General features: G+C 40.9%; 1 protein-coding gene across 2 annotated transcripts in view; it reads right to left on the bottom strand.

Moving 5' to 3' along the window:
* SORCS3 (sortilin related VPS10 domain containing receptor 3) overlaps window positions 1-14,158 on the bottom strand; it is a 633,396-nt gene that overhangs the window by 14,464 nt on the left and 604,774 nt on the right. For both annotated transcript variants that reach the window (XM_027597074.2, XM_035724341.1), the window contains exons 20-22: window positions 11,812-11,945; window positions 2,259-2,382; window positions 755-867 (exon numbers count right to left, since the gene is read on the bottom strand). In XM_027597074.2, coding sequence (XP_027452875.1) covers window positions 755-867; window positions 2,259-2,382; window positions 11,812-11,945 — 371 coding nt within the window. The remainder of the gene's footprint in view (window positions 1-754; window positions 868-2,258; window positions 2,383-11,811; window positions 11,946-14,158) is intronic.

Below are 14,158 nucleotides of genomic sequence, written 5' to 3'. Positions count from 1 at the left end.
CCTTTAAAACTGAGCTCAAGTATTCCCCGTAAAGACTATCGTAATAGCTCACAAGTACTTAATGAATCACAAATAATGTGCTAAGCTTGCGTTTCCCTGGATAGAGTGAATAATACTTTTCTCCGTGCTCCATGCTGGCCATGCCTCTGCCATAGAACTAGTCACATGTTAGACTCACCTCTACATTTGAAAACCCATGCTGCATTTGTCATTATGTTCTAGTGCCTTGTTCTGAGCAAAGGGTTAACAAAACCCCTTCAAAGCTCTCTAAGGCCAATCTGACCTTGGGTTAACTCTAGAGCTCTACTACCCTGATGGCATGTTCTGTTTTCTGGCCTGTAGACTTCGGATTGTCATGTATAGTCAATGGTGGTCTTGTGAGTCTGAATACCTGGTTAAGAAACCCCCTTGGTGGGCAAAGAACAAGCCTAGTGAATGAGATTTGTATACACTCAATGAGTGCTCCCTCCATTAGTTCTTTAAAGGGGTCCAGCTCTTGTCTTAGAAAAATTCGGTATAAAGAGAGGGCTAATTATCATTCCCAAACACTGGTTCCTGTCTGTCTGTCTCTCCCCCCACCCCCCTTCCCTCCATCCTTCCTTCACCCTCCTAATTCTTATCTCTCTTTTGACAGAAAGATAATCCTTATATAACTGTAGAATGGTGCTTTTAACCCATGAAAATTTATTCGGGATAGACCATTTGGTTCTTTTCTTTACCTAATAACATGTAAGCAAAGATAAAGCCGACTTACTTTAACCAAAGCTCTCTTGATGACATTGCCAATATCTTGCCTCCACTCAGGAATGTCAGGGTTGTGGTAATCCAGGTTTGGAGAGAATGACAAGAGTTGGGACTGGAAATATTCTGCAAGGATAGAGGGTGTGTGAGTGGGGCTGAGAGAGGGGTGGCGGACTGGCAGATGCTTTAGGGAAAGGGTCCACTCTTCCATGTGGCCTCAGCTAAAATCCCTTCCTATTGGCGTGTTTCTTGGCTTCTGAAAGAAGGTGGGATTTGGTGACTGGGAGGGGGGCTTTATGCTCCTACCATGTAGGAGTTCCTAGCATCTTAAGCCCTTCTTCTGGCAAAAGAATATTCCTTGAAATGAAAGACAAGTATGAAACCCCAGAAGAAGGAGGTATTTGCTACTGGTGATGGTATCATGTGGAGCCAATGATAAAGCATTGACAAGCTGGGCTTGGTTGGAAGGGGGCCTTGCCACTTGTCCTCCCCTGGGTTCCTCTGACCTTCCTCCTAGAAACTATCTCAGGGGATTAGATCGAAATCCTGTGTGTAGGGTGTGGGTAATGTTCAGTTTCTTGACCCAGTTGGTGGGTACACACGTCTGTTTACTTTGTGGTAAGTCATGAAACTAAACACTTGTGATGTGTGCACTCTTCTGTATTAAATTTACATTTAATTGAAAAAAGTCCTCCAGGTACCTGATGAGAGAGCCAGAGTATCAAATTTGCAGAGATGTAGGAAAAGGCGCTACCTGAAGTGAGGTTGAAGAAATATGTTCTGAGTCAGAGGATCACATACTTTTAGTACAACTTTTTAGAAAGCCCCAGGTATAGTGGCAGTCTTTAGGGGCCCGGGGGAGGTTGTGTGGAATGGTGCTCGGAGCAAAACTTGATTTAAAATAAATTTAATAATTAGGAATGGCTTTCTGGATTGAGAACAGGATAGTGGCCTTATTATCCACTCTTCTTTCTAGTTCTGCCCTCATATTCTTAGCCTTACTCTTGAAGCTTTGCAGCCAAGGATGTTAGAATTTTCCAACAATTGGAATATGTACTTCATCTCAGTAACTCAGCCTTTAGTTCTGCAAGGTCAGGGAACCATGACTCCTCTTTTGAAATCACTGGTCCCCGTGGTCACAAAGGGTCGGTGCTGCATACATATTGTAGATACCTCAGCAGGACATCAGATCTAGATGCTTCTATGATAGTCTTTCCAGTTTAGCATCCTTCAACTTATGATATGTGTTTGTCTAATGAGAACCTGATCAGGATGTGATACAGATACATATTAGGGAATAAGAGATGCTTGTCTATGCCCATGTGTGCCAGTTTCTCTTACAGCCTCAGTGTCTATTCAGGAGCAAGGTAGAAAGTATGTTTGGAAAATTCTGGTTGACCTACATAATTTTCCCCTAGCCTGGGGAATTGCCAAAGCAGTCAGGCGTTGCCATGAGGGTAGGCAGAGGGGATTGGTTGGGCAGGAGGGAGCATCACAGAACAACTTTCAGGGCTTACCATGCACAGCAATGTCTTTTGTGTCCTGAATAAGGGCATTCCCTGCAGCCACCTGGACAGTGATGGTGTTAGTGCCTTCGGCCAGGAACGTGAAGGAAATGCTGCTGTCCAAGGTGATGAAGGGCTAAAAAACAGAAGGAGAAATGCTCATTTAGTCCTCTGTGGGATATCAGATTTTCTTCCTTTCTTACAAATCTCAGACTGTCACAAATCTGCGTGGTATTTGTGTGTACCCAAGGGATCCTAACTTGAAACAAGAAAAAAGAAAAGGGCTTTTCATAGCTTCGAAAAACTGTGATTATATCCAGTATCCAGGAAGAGTATTAATATCCTTGAAATACGCTGTAAAATGTAATCCCGAAAGATGAAGATAAGACTGGACACTCTGGATTTTGCAAGTCACTCTGTTCCTTCTCCTGGGGCAAAGTAGAAGCAACATTTGTAACCTATTCCAGCTGGCTCTGGGAATAGATCATTTATTTTTCTTCTCCTCCAATATTCTGTGTCACTTCATTTCCTCCTGTATTCCACTGGACTACAAGACCTTTCAGAGAGGTGGTCACATTTTATTTACTTCTGTCTCATCCATCCTGGCACATTACTTTCCTACAGTAGAATATATATGTTAGTTGGATGCATGGTCCAATCACTGGCATTTTGCTTTATTATATCTGTGTTTTCCATTGCAAAGCATTTCTAACATTTTAAATAGGTTGGAAAATATTAAACATATATATGTGACCGTTTTAATCCTTTTTTTCTTTTTCTGCTTTATTTTCCTGATCACAACATATACAGGTTTCCCAAGGATAGAGAGAAACAGAATATATTACTTTCCTGAGGATTAGGACCTTGATAAAAGCAGGTCTTTCTGGGATAGAAGAATGCAGATCCTGAGGTTGAAGAGTCATTATTCAGGGGTCATCTTAAGGCCTGTGCCCTTCCAAGTTCCTGTTGTTTGCAAGGTATGACACAACAGTAGGAAGCTGCTCTAAGGCAGCTCTTAAAGAGATGTTACAAGCACAGATGAGCGGACTCCCTCTCCTCTTTGTGTGTCAGGACAGCCATGGGATGGAGACCAAGAAGGTAGCCATTTGAGGAGGCACAGAGCAGCTCTTGAAGGGGGTGGGTATGGGCCAGCACTCAGGCACTCCTAACTGAACATGGCCTAGATGTGTGTGCCAGAGCCCTGCAAAGGCTCAAAAGTGTGGCTTTCAGATGGCGTCCCTGCTACAAGACTAGAATTGCTTTCTAGCTCAGAATTTCCAACTAGGCCTCTGAAACCTAATTTGATTTCTTCTGCTTTAAAATGCCGGAGTTAGGCTACCGTTGCACCACAAGTATTATGCCAAGTGAAATAAGTCAGTCAGAGAAAAACAAATACCATGTGATTTCATTCATATGTGGAATTTAAGAAACAAAGCAAATGAGCAAAGAGAGGAAAAAGAGAGAGAGAGAGGCAAACCAAGACACAGACTCTTAACTGCAGAGAACCAAATGATGGTGACCAGAAGGGAGTTGGGGGGGGGCGGGAGGGTTGGGTGAAATAGGTGATGGGGATGAAGGAGGGCACTTGCGGTGATGAGCACTGGGTGATGTATGGAAGTGTTGAATCACTGTATTGTACACCTGACACTAATATTACACAGTATGTTAACTAACTGGAATTTATTTATTTATTTAGATTTACTTATTTACTTATTTGAGAGAGAGAGAACATGAGTGGAGGGGAGGGGCAGAGGGAGAGGAAGAAGCAGGGTCCCCGCTGAGCAGGAAGCCAGATGTGGGCCTCGATCCCAGGACCCCGAGATCATGACCTGAGCTGAAGGCAGACACTTAACCCACTGAGCCACCCAGGTGTCCCTAACTAACTGGAATTTAAATAAAAACTTTAAAAAATAAAATAAAATAGAATTCTGTAGCTCCCTTATTTTATGACCAGGCTGATAGCTGGAGTTGGGCAAGATGAGAGCTATTGCCCTAAGCATGTGACATACTTTCTTCTCTGTTTGCTACATGAAAGAAAGCAGTGAGTATAGAAAGGAGGACACTTGTGTTGGGCACTGGGTGTTACATGTAAGGGATGAATCAGTAAGTTCTACTCCTGAAACCAATATTACACTATATATTAACTAACTAGAATTTAAATAAAAATTTGAAAAAAAAAAAGAAAGAGAAAACAGTCTTCCCTTTAACTAAGGGCAGACCCCAGAGTTCAAGTATTCTTAAGGCTCAGTGAGAGTACACACAAGGATGTGGCCTTCTGAATTAAACAACGAATGAGTTGCAAATAGGTTCTGTGATGTACATCAACTCCCATGGGCTGATAGTGGCTGTTCAGTGTCCTGTGTTGAGAAGGAAGCTGAAGTCAAGCTGGGTTCAGCATACCAATGTTGGCCATAGCAATGGAATAACGTGTGCCACAGAGTTGCCATTTCTAGTGTAATAAGAACAAAGACTAGCAACGCTGGCTTTATTCAGTTGTTATTATAATAAATTACCTTGGGCAAAGTAGACCCGATTTTTAGCCTTAGTTTTTTATCTGTTCCATGAAGGGTTTGTGTTGAAAGAGCTGTGAGCACTTACTCAGCAATCAGAATATACAGGATTGATGAATGGCTTACGGCAAACTTTCTAGTCCCTACTGGTCAACCCATTCAATTTTATCTATTAGGAGACCTTCAGTTGCTTCATTACCTAGTCATATTCTTTGGAATAAAAATGAGATACCACTTATACCCAAAAGAATAGCTAAATTTTCTTTAAAAATGGTAATATAGAAGATGATTAAGGATGCAGAGCAACTGGAACTCTCATACATTTTTTGGTGGGATATAAAATGATACCACCACTTAGGAAAAAGTTTAGTTTTACAAGAAATTGCAATAATTTTTCCAAAGTAGATGTACCATTTTATATTTTATGACTTAGCAATTGCAGTCTTGAGAATTTAGTCAAGAGAAAACATATGTCCACAAACCAACAAAAATGTTCATGGAAACTTATTTGTAACAGCCCCAAAATGAAAACAGCCCAGGAATTCATCAACAGGAAAATGAATAAACAAGCCATAGTATATCCATACAATGAGCACAAAAGAAAAAAAAAGGTTACATAGTATGGATAAATCCCAAAACTATAAGAAGCAAAAGAAGCCTTACATAAAATAATTCATATGGTATAATCATATATATGAAATTCTAGAACAGGCAAATCTAATCTATGATAGAAGAAAAGGAGTGGTTGATTTTGGGGATTGGGGGTAAGTATTGATTGAGAAAGGGAATGAGAGGACTTTCTGGAGTGATGGTAATATATATTTTTGTGTATATATATATACACGTATATGTATATATACGTGTATATATATGTATATGTATATATACATATACACGTATATGTATATATACACGTATATATGTATATATACGTGTATATATATATATGTATATATATACATACACACACATAGAAAGAGAGAGAGAGAGAGAGTTTAGGTTACATGTGAATGCCTTTGTCAAAACTCAGAAAGTGCACACTTCGGATTTGTGCATTTCATCATTGATACCACCACGGGGAAAAAAGTGTAGGCAAATACTGAATCCTAGTTAATAATTTGCAAGCTGAAGCATTTAGCACAAAGTATATTGGTGTCTAAAATTTGAAATGGGTGAAAAAATTAAGATTAACTGATGGATGGACAGAAAAACAGACAGATAACCAGACGTGATAAAACAAAAATAGTAAGTGTTAATGGTAGACTACAGATGGTGGGTATACAGATATTCACTGTAGAATTATTTCAATTTTAGTGTATGTTTGAAGTTTTCCATAATAAAATGTTGGGACAGAAAACATGAAAGAAATAATCAATGTGATTTTATTTTTCCTGATTCCACGAGTGATTTTCTCTGACCATGGCTACATTCCATTGTCCTCCATTTTAGTTCCCTGCCCTCAGCTGTCATCTTCCCACCTCTCACCAGCAGGCAGTTTTCTCCCTTGACAGTTGTCTCTTCATGAAACCTTCACTACTTCCATGTCATCTTCTTCAGCTCTTAGTGGTCCATGTGCCCCCGCCTTTCTTTGCACACTCTTGTAGCCTTAGACTTGGGGAGTTGGTACTTTGCCAGACAAAGGAACCACTTTTTTTTTTTTTAAGATTTATTTATTTATTTGAGAAAGAGAGAGAGAACAGGGTAGGGAGGGGCCGAGGGAGAGGGAGAGAGAATCTCAAGCAGACTCCCCACTGAGCATGGAGCCCAATGTGAGGCTCCATCTCACAACCCTGAGATCCTGACCTGGGCTGAAATCAAGAGTCGGACACTTAACCAACTGAGCCACCCAGGCGTCCCTAAAGGCATCTCTTTTGAGAGGAGTGGAATTCTTGTCCCTGCAGATTTGCTCTTCCCTCCATCTGGCTGCTTCCCTAGGAGATCCAGGAGCCAAACAAGGGTGCAGGGCTGCAGGACAAAGGGGATGCCATCTGTGATGGGAGGGAGCATGCCATCCTATCAGCCAGTCAGGGCTCTGAGTCACAGCAAATAGTGCTGAATGGGAACACTTGGTCCCCAGGTGGCAGACCACAGGCTTCCATGCTAGGGAAGAGACAGGAGCTAATTTTGTTTTCGAAATTGCCTTTGTTGTTCATCAACTGATATGGCATCATGGCTGATTTTACCTTCCTTGCAAAGCTGGAACACTCAACAGTATTCCTGAATTCTTTGTTGGCCACCAATACCTAGTGCGTAATGCTAAATTAAATCAAGTATTTTAAGGTTCATTTACTAAATCTATTAGGCAAGCAGACACATTTATTAAGCCAGACCTCTGTTAATCCAAGCAAATTGGCCTTTCAGAGCTCTACAAATCCAACAGGAAGCTGACTGACTTCTCTGTCTCTGTACTTTGTCCAAGCTGCAGGGCCAGCCCACGGTGAGACTCCTTGGAATAATACCTTATTCCCTGCCTAGGTTGTGGGTTACATTCCTGCCCACAGAGAATCCCTTATGTGCAACAGGTCACATAGTATCCACTGAGCCCAGAAAGATACTGACAAAGCTCAGGGTGACTATTTAGTTATGAGATTTCCACTTGACTAATGGAACAAGAAGCTTCAGGGAAATCTTTGAATGCAGACTACACCAGTTCCCAGACGCTGTAAGTCAAGTTAATATTGAACATTATAAAACCTCCACAATCTAAATGTATACCTTGCTAAAAGCTGCCATTCCCAAATTGGACAGACTATGCTATCACTATGCTTGCCTTACTTAAAGCCTTCAGCAGATTATACAGTTACATGTAAAAAAAGTGGAAAAGGCAAGATACATAATGGTAGATATACTATGATTAGAACTATGTAAAACAACCTGAAATATATATACAAAGACCAGAATGAAATAAAGCAAAAGGGTATCTACAGATGGGTTATGGCTTTGGGATTAATGTGAAAATTCATAGTTAGGGGAAAAAAATCCCCTCAAACCTTCACACACACACACACACACACACACACACACACACACACACACACTCAGACATATATCCAAAGCTCATCAAAAGTTTAAAGCATCACTGTCCATGAATCTGGTTCTATCTTCTGTCATCCTATAAATACGAACTTCAAACAAAAATCATCATTTATGCCACTCAAAGCCACCTGTTATGTACCCCCCCCACCTTTCAGTTTTTTCTCTAAATTTCTGCCCAAATGAATCCTCTGTTTTGTCTGAATCTGTCTATACAGAACACAGCCATGCCTTACCTTTCCATACAAATCTCTTTTCCTTCCTCTGCCTCAATTCTACTGTTTTTTCAATGCCAGGGTAAGACCAACTTCATCCATGAGTCACTCCATGATCAGCAACGTGTGCATCCATCACCATCGAGGCTGCTTGACTGGGCCAGTACCATTACATTCCTACCACCATACCTTAGAGTACCTATAACTTCATATTCTCAAATAGATTATTTCTTAAAGGAAACAGATGGAATTTGCACTGATTTGTATTCCTCACAACATCTAGCACAAAATATGGGCTCTTGAAAAAGAGCCACAGAGCTACTGATGCAATTTCACATCTCCCCTGATAGGTCTGTAGGCCTATGAGACTATTATTGGATTAGGAATGCTTGCTCTCTTCTATTTACTTATACATCACAGTTGTTCACCATCACTGCATTTGTGTCCATCATGCCTTCTCACTTGGACTATAATCTTCTTGAAGGTAGGGACAATGTTGTACATGCTCCTCTATTCCAGAGAGCACCAAGTGAAGGTCTAGATATAAAGGCAGGGGTGAGTTAATTCTTCTTGAGAACTTGATTTAATTCAACCATCTGGGTGAACCTGCCCAATTCTCTTAGTCACAACACACACACACACACACACACACACATTACTTTCCAAGGTTATTAGCCTATGTGTTTTCTCTGAAAAATGGGATAATTTCTCCAGCAGTGATGTCCTAATGATTAAATTAAATAATGTGTACAAAGAGCCTCCTACAAAGCAGAAGTAGGAATAAATGCTCAAAATTAGCTCCTTTTACAGATCAGTTTGCTACTCAAAGGGAACTAAAATACCTCCAAAATCAGAGTGCTCACCAGAACACTCAAAGACACTCATTATTTTGCTAGTCAAATATGGTGCTCATTGGATCAATTATTGGGCAATGAGGTCATCTTGATGTGTTTCTGGTATGGTGCTGCCAATAAGCACTGAAAATACACCTCGTTCAACTGGATCAAATAACCATTCTTAGAGGTGGGAGAGAAACCTACAGAACCAAGTCAGATATACCATCGAGATGTAGATGCCATTGATGTAAAGGCTGAGCACGATAGTGACTAATATTTTCAAGTGCTTAGATTCTAAACACATCTAAGTTACTAATATTTACTATTACTAATTACTACTTGTTTACTCTGAGGTACTAATAGTTATTGATGTTATTATTCTGACATTATAATGACCAAAACTGAGGTTCAGAGAAATTGCATGATTTGATTAAAGGCATATTGCAAAAAAGAATCTGAGTCTGGACTGCAGCCCAGATTTATCTTACTTCAACACTACTCTGTGCTGGGTACCCATGCAGCACTTCATGCTCAAGCTTAGAGATGGGAATTCCTAACTGAAGGAACAGGTCAGGTCAACATCAAACCAAACCAAAACAAAACAAAAACAAACTATAATGCCATTCTGTCATTTAAAATTTCCTCACTTAATATGACATATTATAGATTAGCTAGAGAGATATTCCAAATAATAATTCAGTGATGTTCGTGGATTAGATATTAGTATCCTTGCTCTACCCAAAGAAAAAACACTGAGATTTAGATCAGGTGATTTGTTCAAGTGAACAAAGATAATCATTAGAGAAATAGAAACTTGACTCTGCAGTCACTTTATCTACTTCTGTGTTTATTTATCAAAATTTATTGGGTACTAACCTAGTAAGGGTCTTAAAATTCAGGTCTTAGAATACTAAAGAAAAACAAAACAAAACACGGAAAGGGGAAAAATGGCACTGTAGAGAAATTCTGTGTCTCTGGCTCCTCGTGGGTTCTGAGTAAATCACTGTGTTGACGATGGCCAATAACTGCCCTCCTTGTGCACAGCAGCCTCAGTAAAGATCACCAGGTAAATGAATACTTAACAGAAAAAAATTCCCTGGCTGGACAGCCAAAAGTTCTCAGCAGAGAAATGAACTTAAAATCCTGTTTCTAATTTTTTCCTCCCAAATGATTTTCTCTTTTTTCATTCACCATGTATGCATGCAGGGTTTTAGGGTCTGTAACCTCTAGAAGACAAACACAGTGATGCAGCTAAAGCATCCTGGGGCTGGAGGTGGAGCATGGTAGCTGGGAGTTAGGAGACCGGGCTCTACAATTAACCAGATGTTTGACCTTGGGATGCTTATCTCACACAAGGAGCTTTACTTCTCTAATGTACCAAATGGGGATCTTAATAACCAACACCTGTATCTCTTGCCCGGGTGAATAATAAATTCAGAAATGCAAAAGCATTGTCGCTTATACTAAGAAACTGACTTGAAAATATACAGCATCAACAATTCAAACAGAAAAGGGTCCCTTGGGTCCATAAGTATAGTTCTTTTGTCAACCCATCCTAACTCCCAATTTTTATATCAAAATTAAAAGCATCTATTTAGTGAGTACCTAGTGTGTGCCAGAGAGATATATAGCATCTCACTTAGATTTCACAACAGTCAAGATGATACAGGTATTATTCTCTCCAGTTTGTGTTGAATGAATTAAATTTTGGGTCAAATGACTTCCTCAGGCTCACACAGCCAGCAGTGTCACTGTGACTCCAAGGTCCATGTTTTCACCACCATATCATGCTGCCTCCCTAAGAAAGAGCAGGGGTGAATCTTCTCCCACTCTCATCATGCAGGGGCTGAAGTTCTTTTTGGTCATCTCTAAACAAACAAAGCCATCATTGTTCATTCTTTTTTTTAAAGGAATTACTACATCAGAACTGAGAATTTATTTCCCCTTTCTTGAGATGTCCAGCATTTCTAAGTCTGATATGATATCTTTATTAAATTATTATTTTTTTTAATGAAAGATCTCAGGGTGCCTGGGTGGCTCAGTCGGTTAATCATCTGACTCTTGATTTCAGCTCAGGTCATGATCTCAGGGTCATGGGATCAAGGCCCATTTCAGGCTCTACATTCAGCACCAAGTCTGCTTGTCCCTCTCCCTCTGCTCCTCCTCTGCACACGCTCTCTCTCATAAATAAATAAATAAATAAATAATAAAATCTTTTTAAAAAATGAAAGGTATCTCTAAGATGAGCAATGCCAATCACATCAAGAATGGCCAAGGAAAATGTAAAGATAAAATCAGGAATAGAGAAAAACATTAAGCCCTTACATTTAGGAACCCTCAGCCTAACTGCTCCCAGCTCCTCTTATATAAGTGTGGTCATTGTTGACACAACTGTCACCATCACCAGTAGCTGGGAGCAGGGGGGATGTGCCAAGTTCAGAGTCTGGCCCTCTGAATTCCCTTCTTAGAGACTTGTCAGCATTGCCACCATTCCTAAAATGAACCTTGGCCTTCGTAAATCACCTAGTAGGTCTTGGAGAAGGGTTCTTTACATGCATTGCCCCATTTGATTTTCACAGCCCTGCATTTAGAGAGAGAATTCACATTTCCAGATGGAGTCACTGGATCTCAGAGATGCTAAGTGACTCCTTTAACATTATCTATGTTGTGAGTGGAAGGCCCAGTATTAAAAAAAATATAGGGCAAATGAAGTTTTAAAAATATTGATTATGGAAGCAAGTTTGTAGAGCTTCTCAAGGTACTCGTTCTTCCTTAGGATTGTTTGAACTTTCCCTATTATAATAATGAACCTGGTATAGAGATGTATGTGATATTCAATTATGTGGATTCATAGCTTTACTAAGTACTCCCTATTGCTCTCATCCCCGGTGCCCCCAACATCAACATGGCAGCTGGAGCATAGGAGAATTCAGTACAGATCTACTCAAACATGCATCAGAAAGGGCCAAACCTTCGTGCTATTGCCAAACCACCAGAAATAGGTAAGGGTCCCCAGCTGACTGGGCCACACAACTGCACTGATGTTGACCTCCTTATTTCTTATGGCGACAAATGGCACTTGGAGATGAACATGCTCCACGGGACCTGGGGGAACACGGGAAACAGTGTCAGTTTTTCTGTTCCTGGAATAAACAAACTTATCATACTCCCAGATTCTTAATCTTAACCCCATTATCATAAACTATAATAAAACAAGGATCACAAACTCACAAATGTTGAGGTGTGTGTGTGTGTGTGTGTGTGTGTGTGTGTGTGTGTGTGTGTGCTTGAAACAAAGCACCTTGTATAAGAGGGAACTCAAATCAGGCTTCAGAATTTTTGAGTGACATCTGAAATTCATTTACATCTGATGTGCCCAACCATGAATGCTTATGAACCTCCAATCCAAGGACAAACTAGTTGACTAGACACTTAGCCAATAAATAGGAAGAGAAACAGCAGTCTCTTTCATTTCTGACAATTAGCCTGTATTGTGATGTGGGGTCAGTGCATCACATGGAGGGCTCTTCCATTATCCTTGATGGTTAATTGGTTCCATCCTCTTCAATAATCCGCCATTGTGCTGGTCATCTGCAATACTCAGTGGGTGTCATTCAGAAGCTGGCAAGGCTGTTTTACAAAAGGAAAACGTGTCTTTCCCTAAATCAAAGGAGAAACAAAGGCCACATTCCCAAAGAATAAAAAAACAACTGCTTGCAGAAAGGTGACCAAATTTCTCTTCTTTCCCCTCAGAAAGCTGATACAGCAGCAAGAGAACACACGTGAGCAAACCCTACCCATAATAAATGAGGATTGTAATTTAATTCATTTCCAAAACAAAATGAGAAGAGGAAAGAAAATGCTGATGAGAAATACTAACGTGTCAGTGTCGCACTCTGGGATGGGGATGTTATTTTTCAACTCTGGGGGGTTTTCTCCTTCTCCCCACTCCTTCCTCCCCTCCTTTCCTTTTTCTCTCTTTCCCTTCTTCCCTTCTTCCTCCTTTCCCTTCCTTATATCTCTCCTACTTAACCAAATCCAATTAAAGTATTCTAATTAACTGTTTACACTCTGCTAGTGCATAGTTTCCCAGTTTCCACTATGCTAGAGCTGATGTGCAAACGTGGCTAATGGTCAAGACTGCAGTCCGAATGTCTCCTTAGCCTGGGGGCCCTGAGTTCTTCTCACAGGTGGGGCATTTTCCTGATCACTCAGCCTTCACTATTTACATCGTGGGTCACTCTGGGGACAGCTCAGCTTAAAGGGAAGACAACAGATGGCTTCTTCTCATTTCTGGTCTGGTTTAAATGTAGCTGTGTGATCTTTCCCTCCATCTTCCAGAGCCTTGACCCTACACAGACTATTTCCACGTCCCCTGCCTTCCTTATAGGAATAAGAACATATGAATAGGATGTGTGGATGTTAAAAGTACTATCGCATTAGTTATGGGTTGGCACAATTTCTACCACCATCATCACCACCATCACTGTCTCCATGTATCATTGGGTAGATGTCCCTCGAAAACAGTGGGAGTTTGTCTGAGTCTCACGGCGTTGTAGGTAGATTTATGCTGGGGGAGAAGGTGTTGGAACAAAGACTGATGTTTAAGTGAGGGGAGCAGCCTGGTCAGCTTGTCCCCATCCACACCGTACTTTCCAGAACAAGCAACAAGTGTTCGAGAATCTGTGTATCTACCGCCTGAGAATACTCTCTGCCTACAGCTTGACCTGACCACAGACAGATGACCCTCAAGGTTTCTCCCAGCAAATAATTTCTTCTGGCAAATCATTTCAACCTTGCTGCTTCAGAAACACATTTGCCTGAAGGGTTAATTATTTTCAATAAGAAAGTCTGCTCGATTATTTTTGTACGGTTTGACTGTTGGTGAAAATAAAAAAAGAAAAACACAAGGTATGAGAAAACACTGGCTCTTTTTGTGACTTTATTTACTCATTTGTAGGACTTTATCTGATTTATCTTTCTTTGCTGGTGGTGTTTTATTGATCCGTGGGGAAGAGAATGAGGCCGTAGGAAGGAGTGCCCAGCCAGCCGCGTCCTGGCAGGGAGGCGAGAACTCTGTGTCTTATGATAACACCTCAGTCTTTCTCGGTGCCCAGATGCAGAGCTCATTCCTCCCCTGCTGGGCAAAGGGCCCTTTACCCTTAAAGTCAATGCTCCTGTTATTTCTCTCCCTCAAAATGCATGAAGCTCATTCCTCTGCCAGCTCTTCAGAACCCCAGGCCTTTCCACAGTTAAGTGACAATACTGCTAACGGCTTCTGGCCCTGGAAATTCTTCTCAGCTTTCTGTCACTCAGGG

The sequence above is a fragment of the Zalophus californianus genome, chromosome 15 (assembly GCF_009762305.2).
Source record: "Zalophus californianus isolate mZalCal1 chromosome 15, mZalCal1.pri.v2, whole genome shotgun sequence".
NCBI classification, from domain to species: Eukaryota; Metazoa; Chordata; class Mammalia; order Carnivora; family Otariidae; genus Zalophus; species Zalophus californianus.
This window is presented reverse-complemented; position numbering and strand designations above follow the sequence as displayed.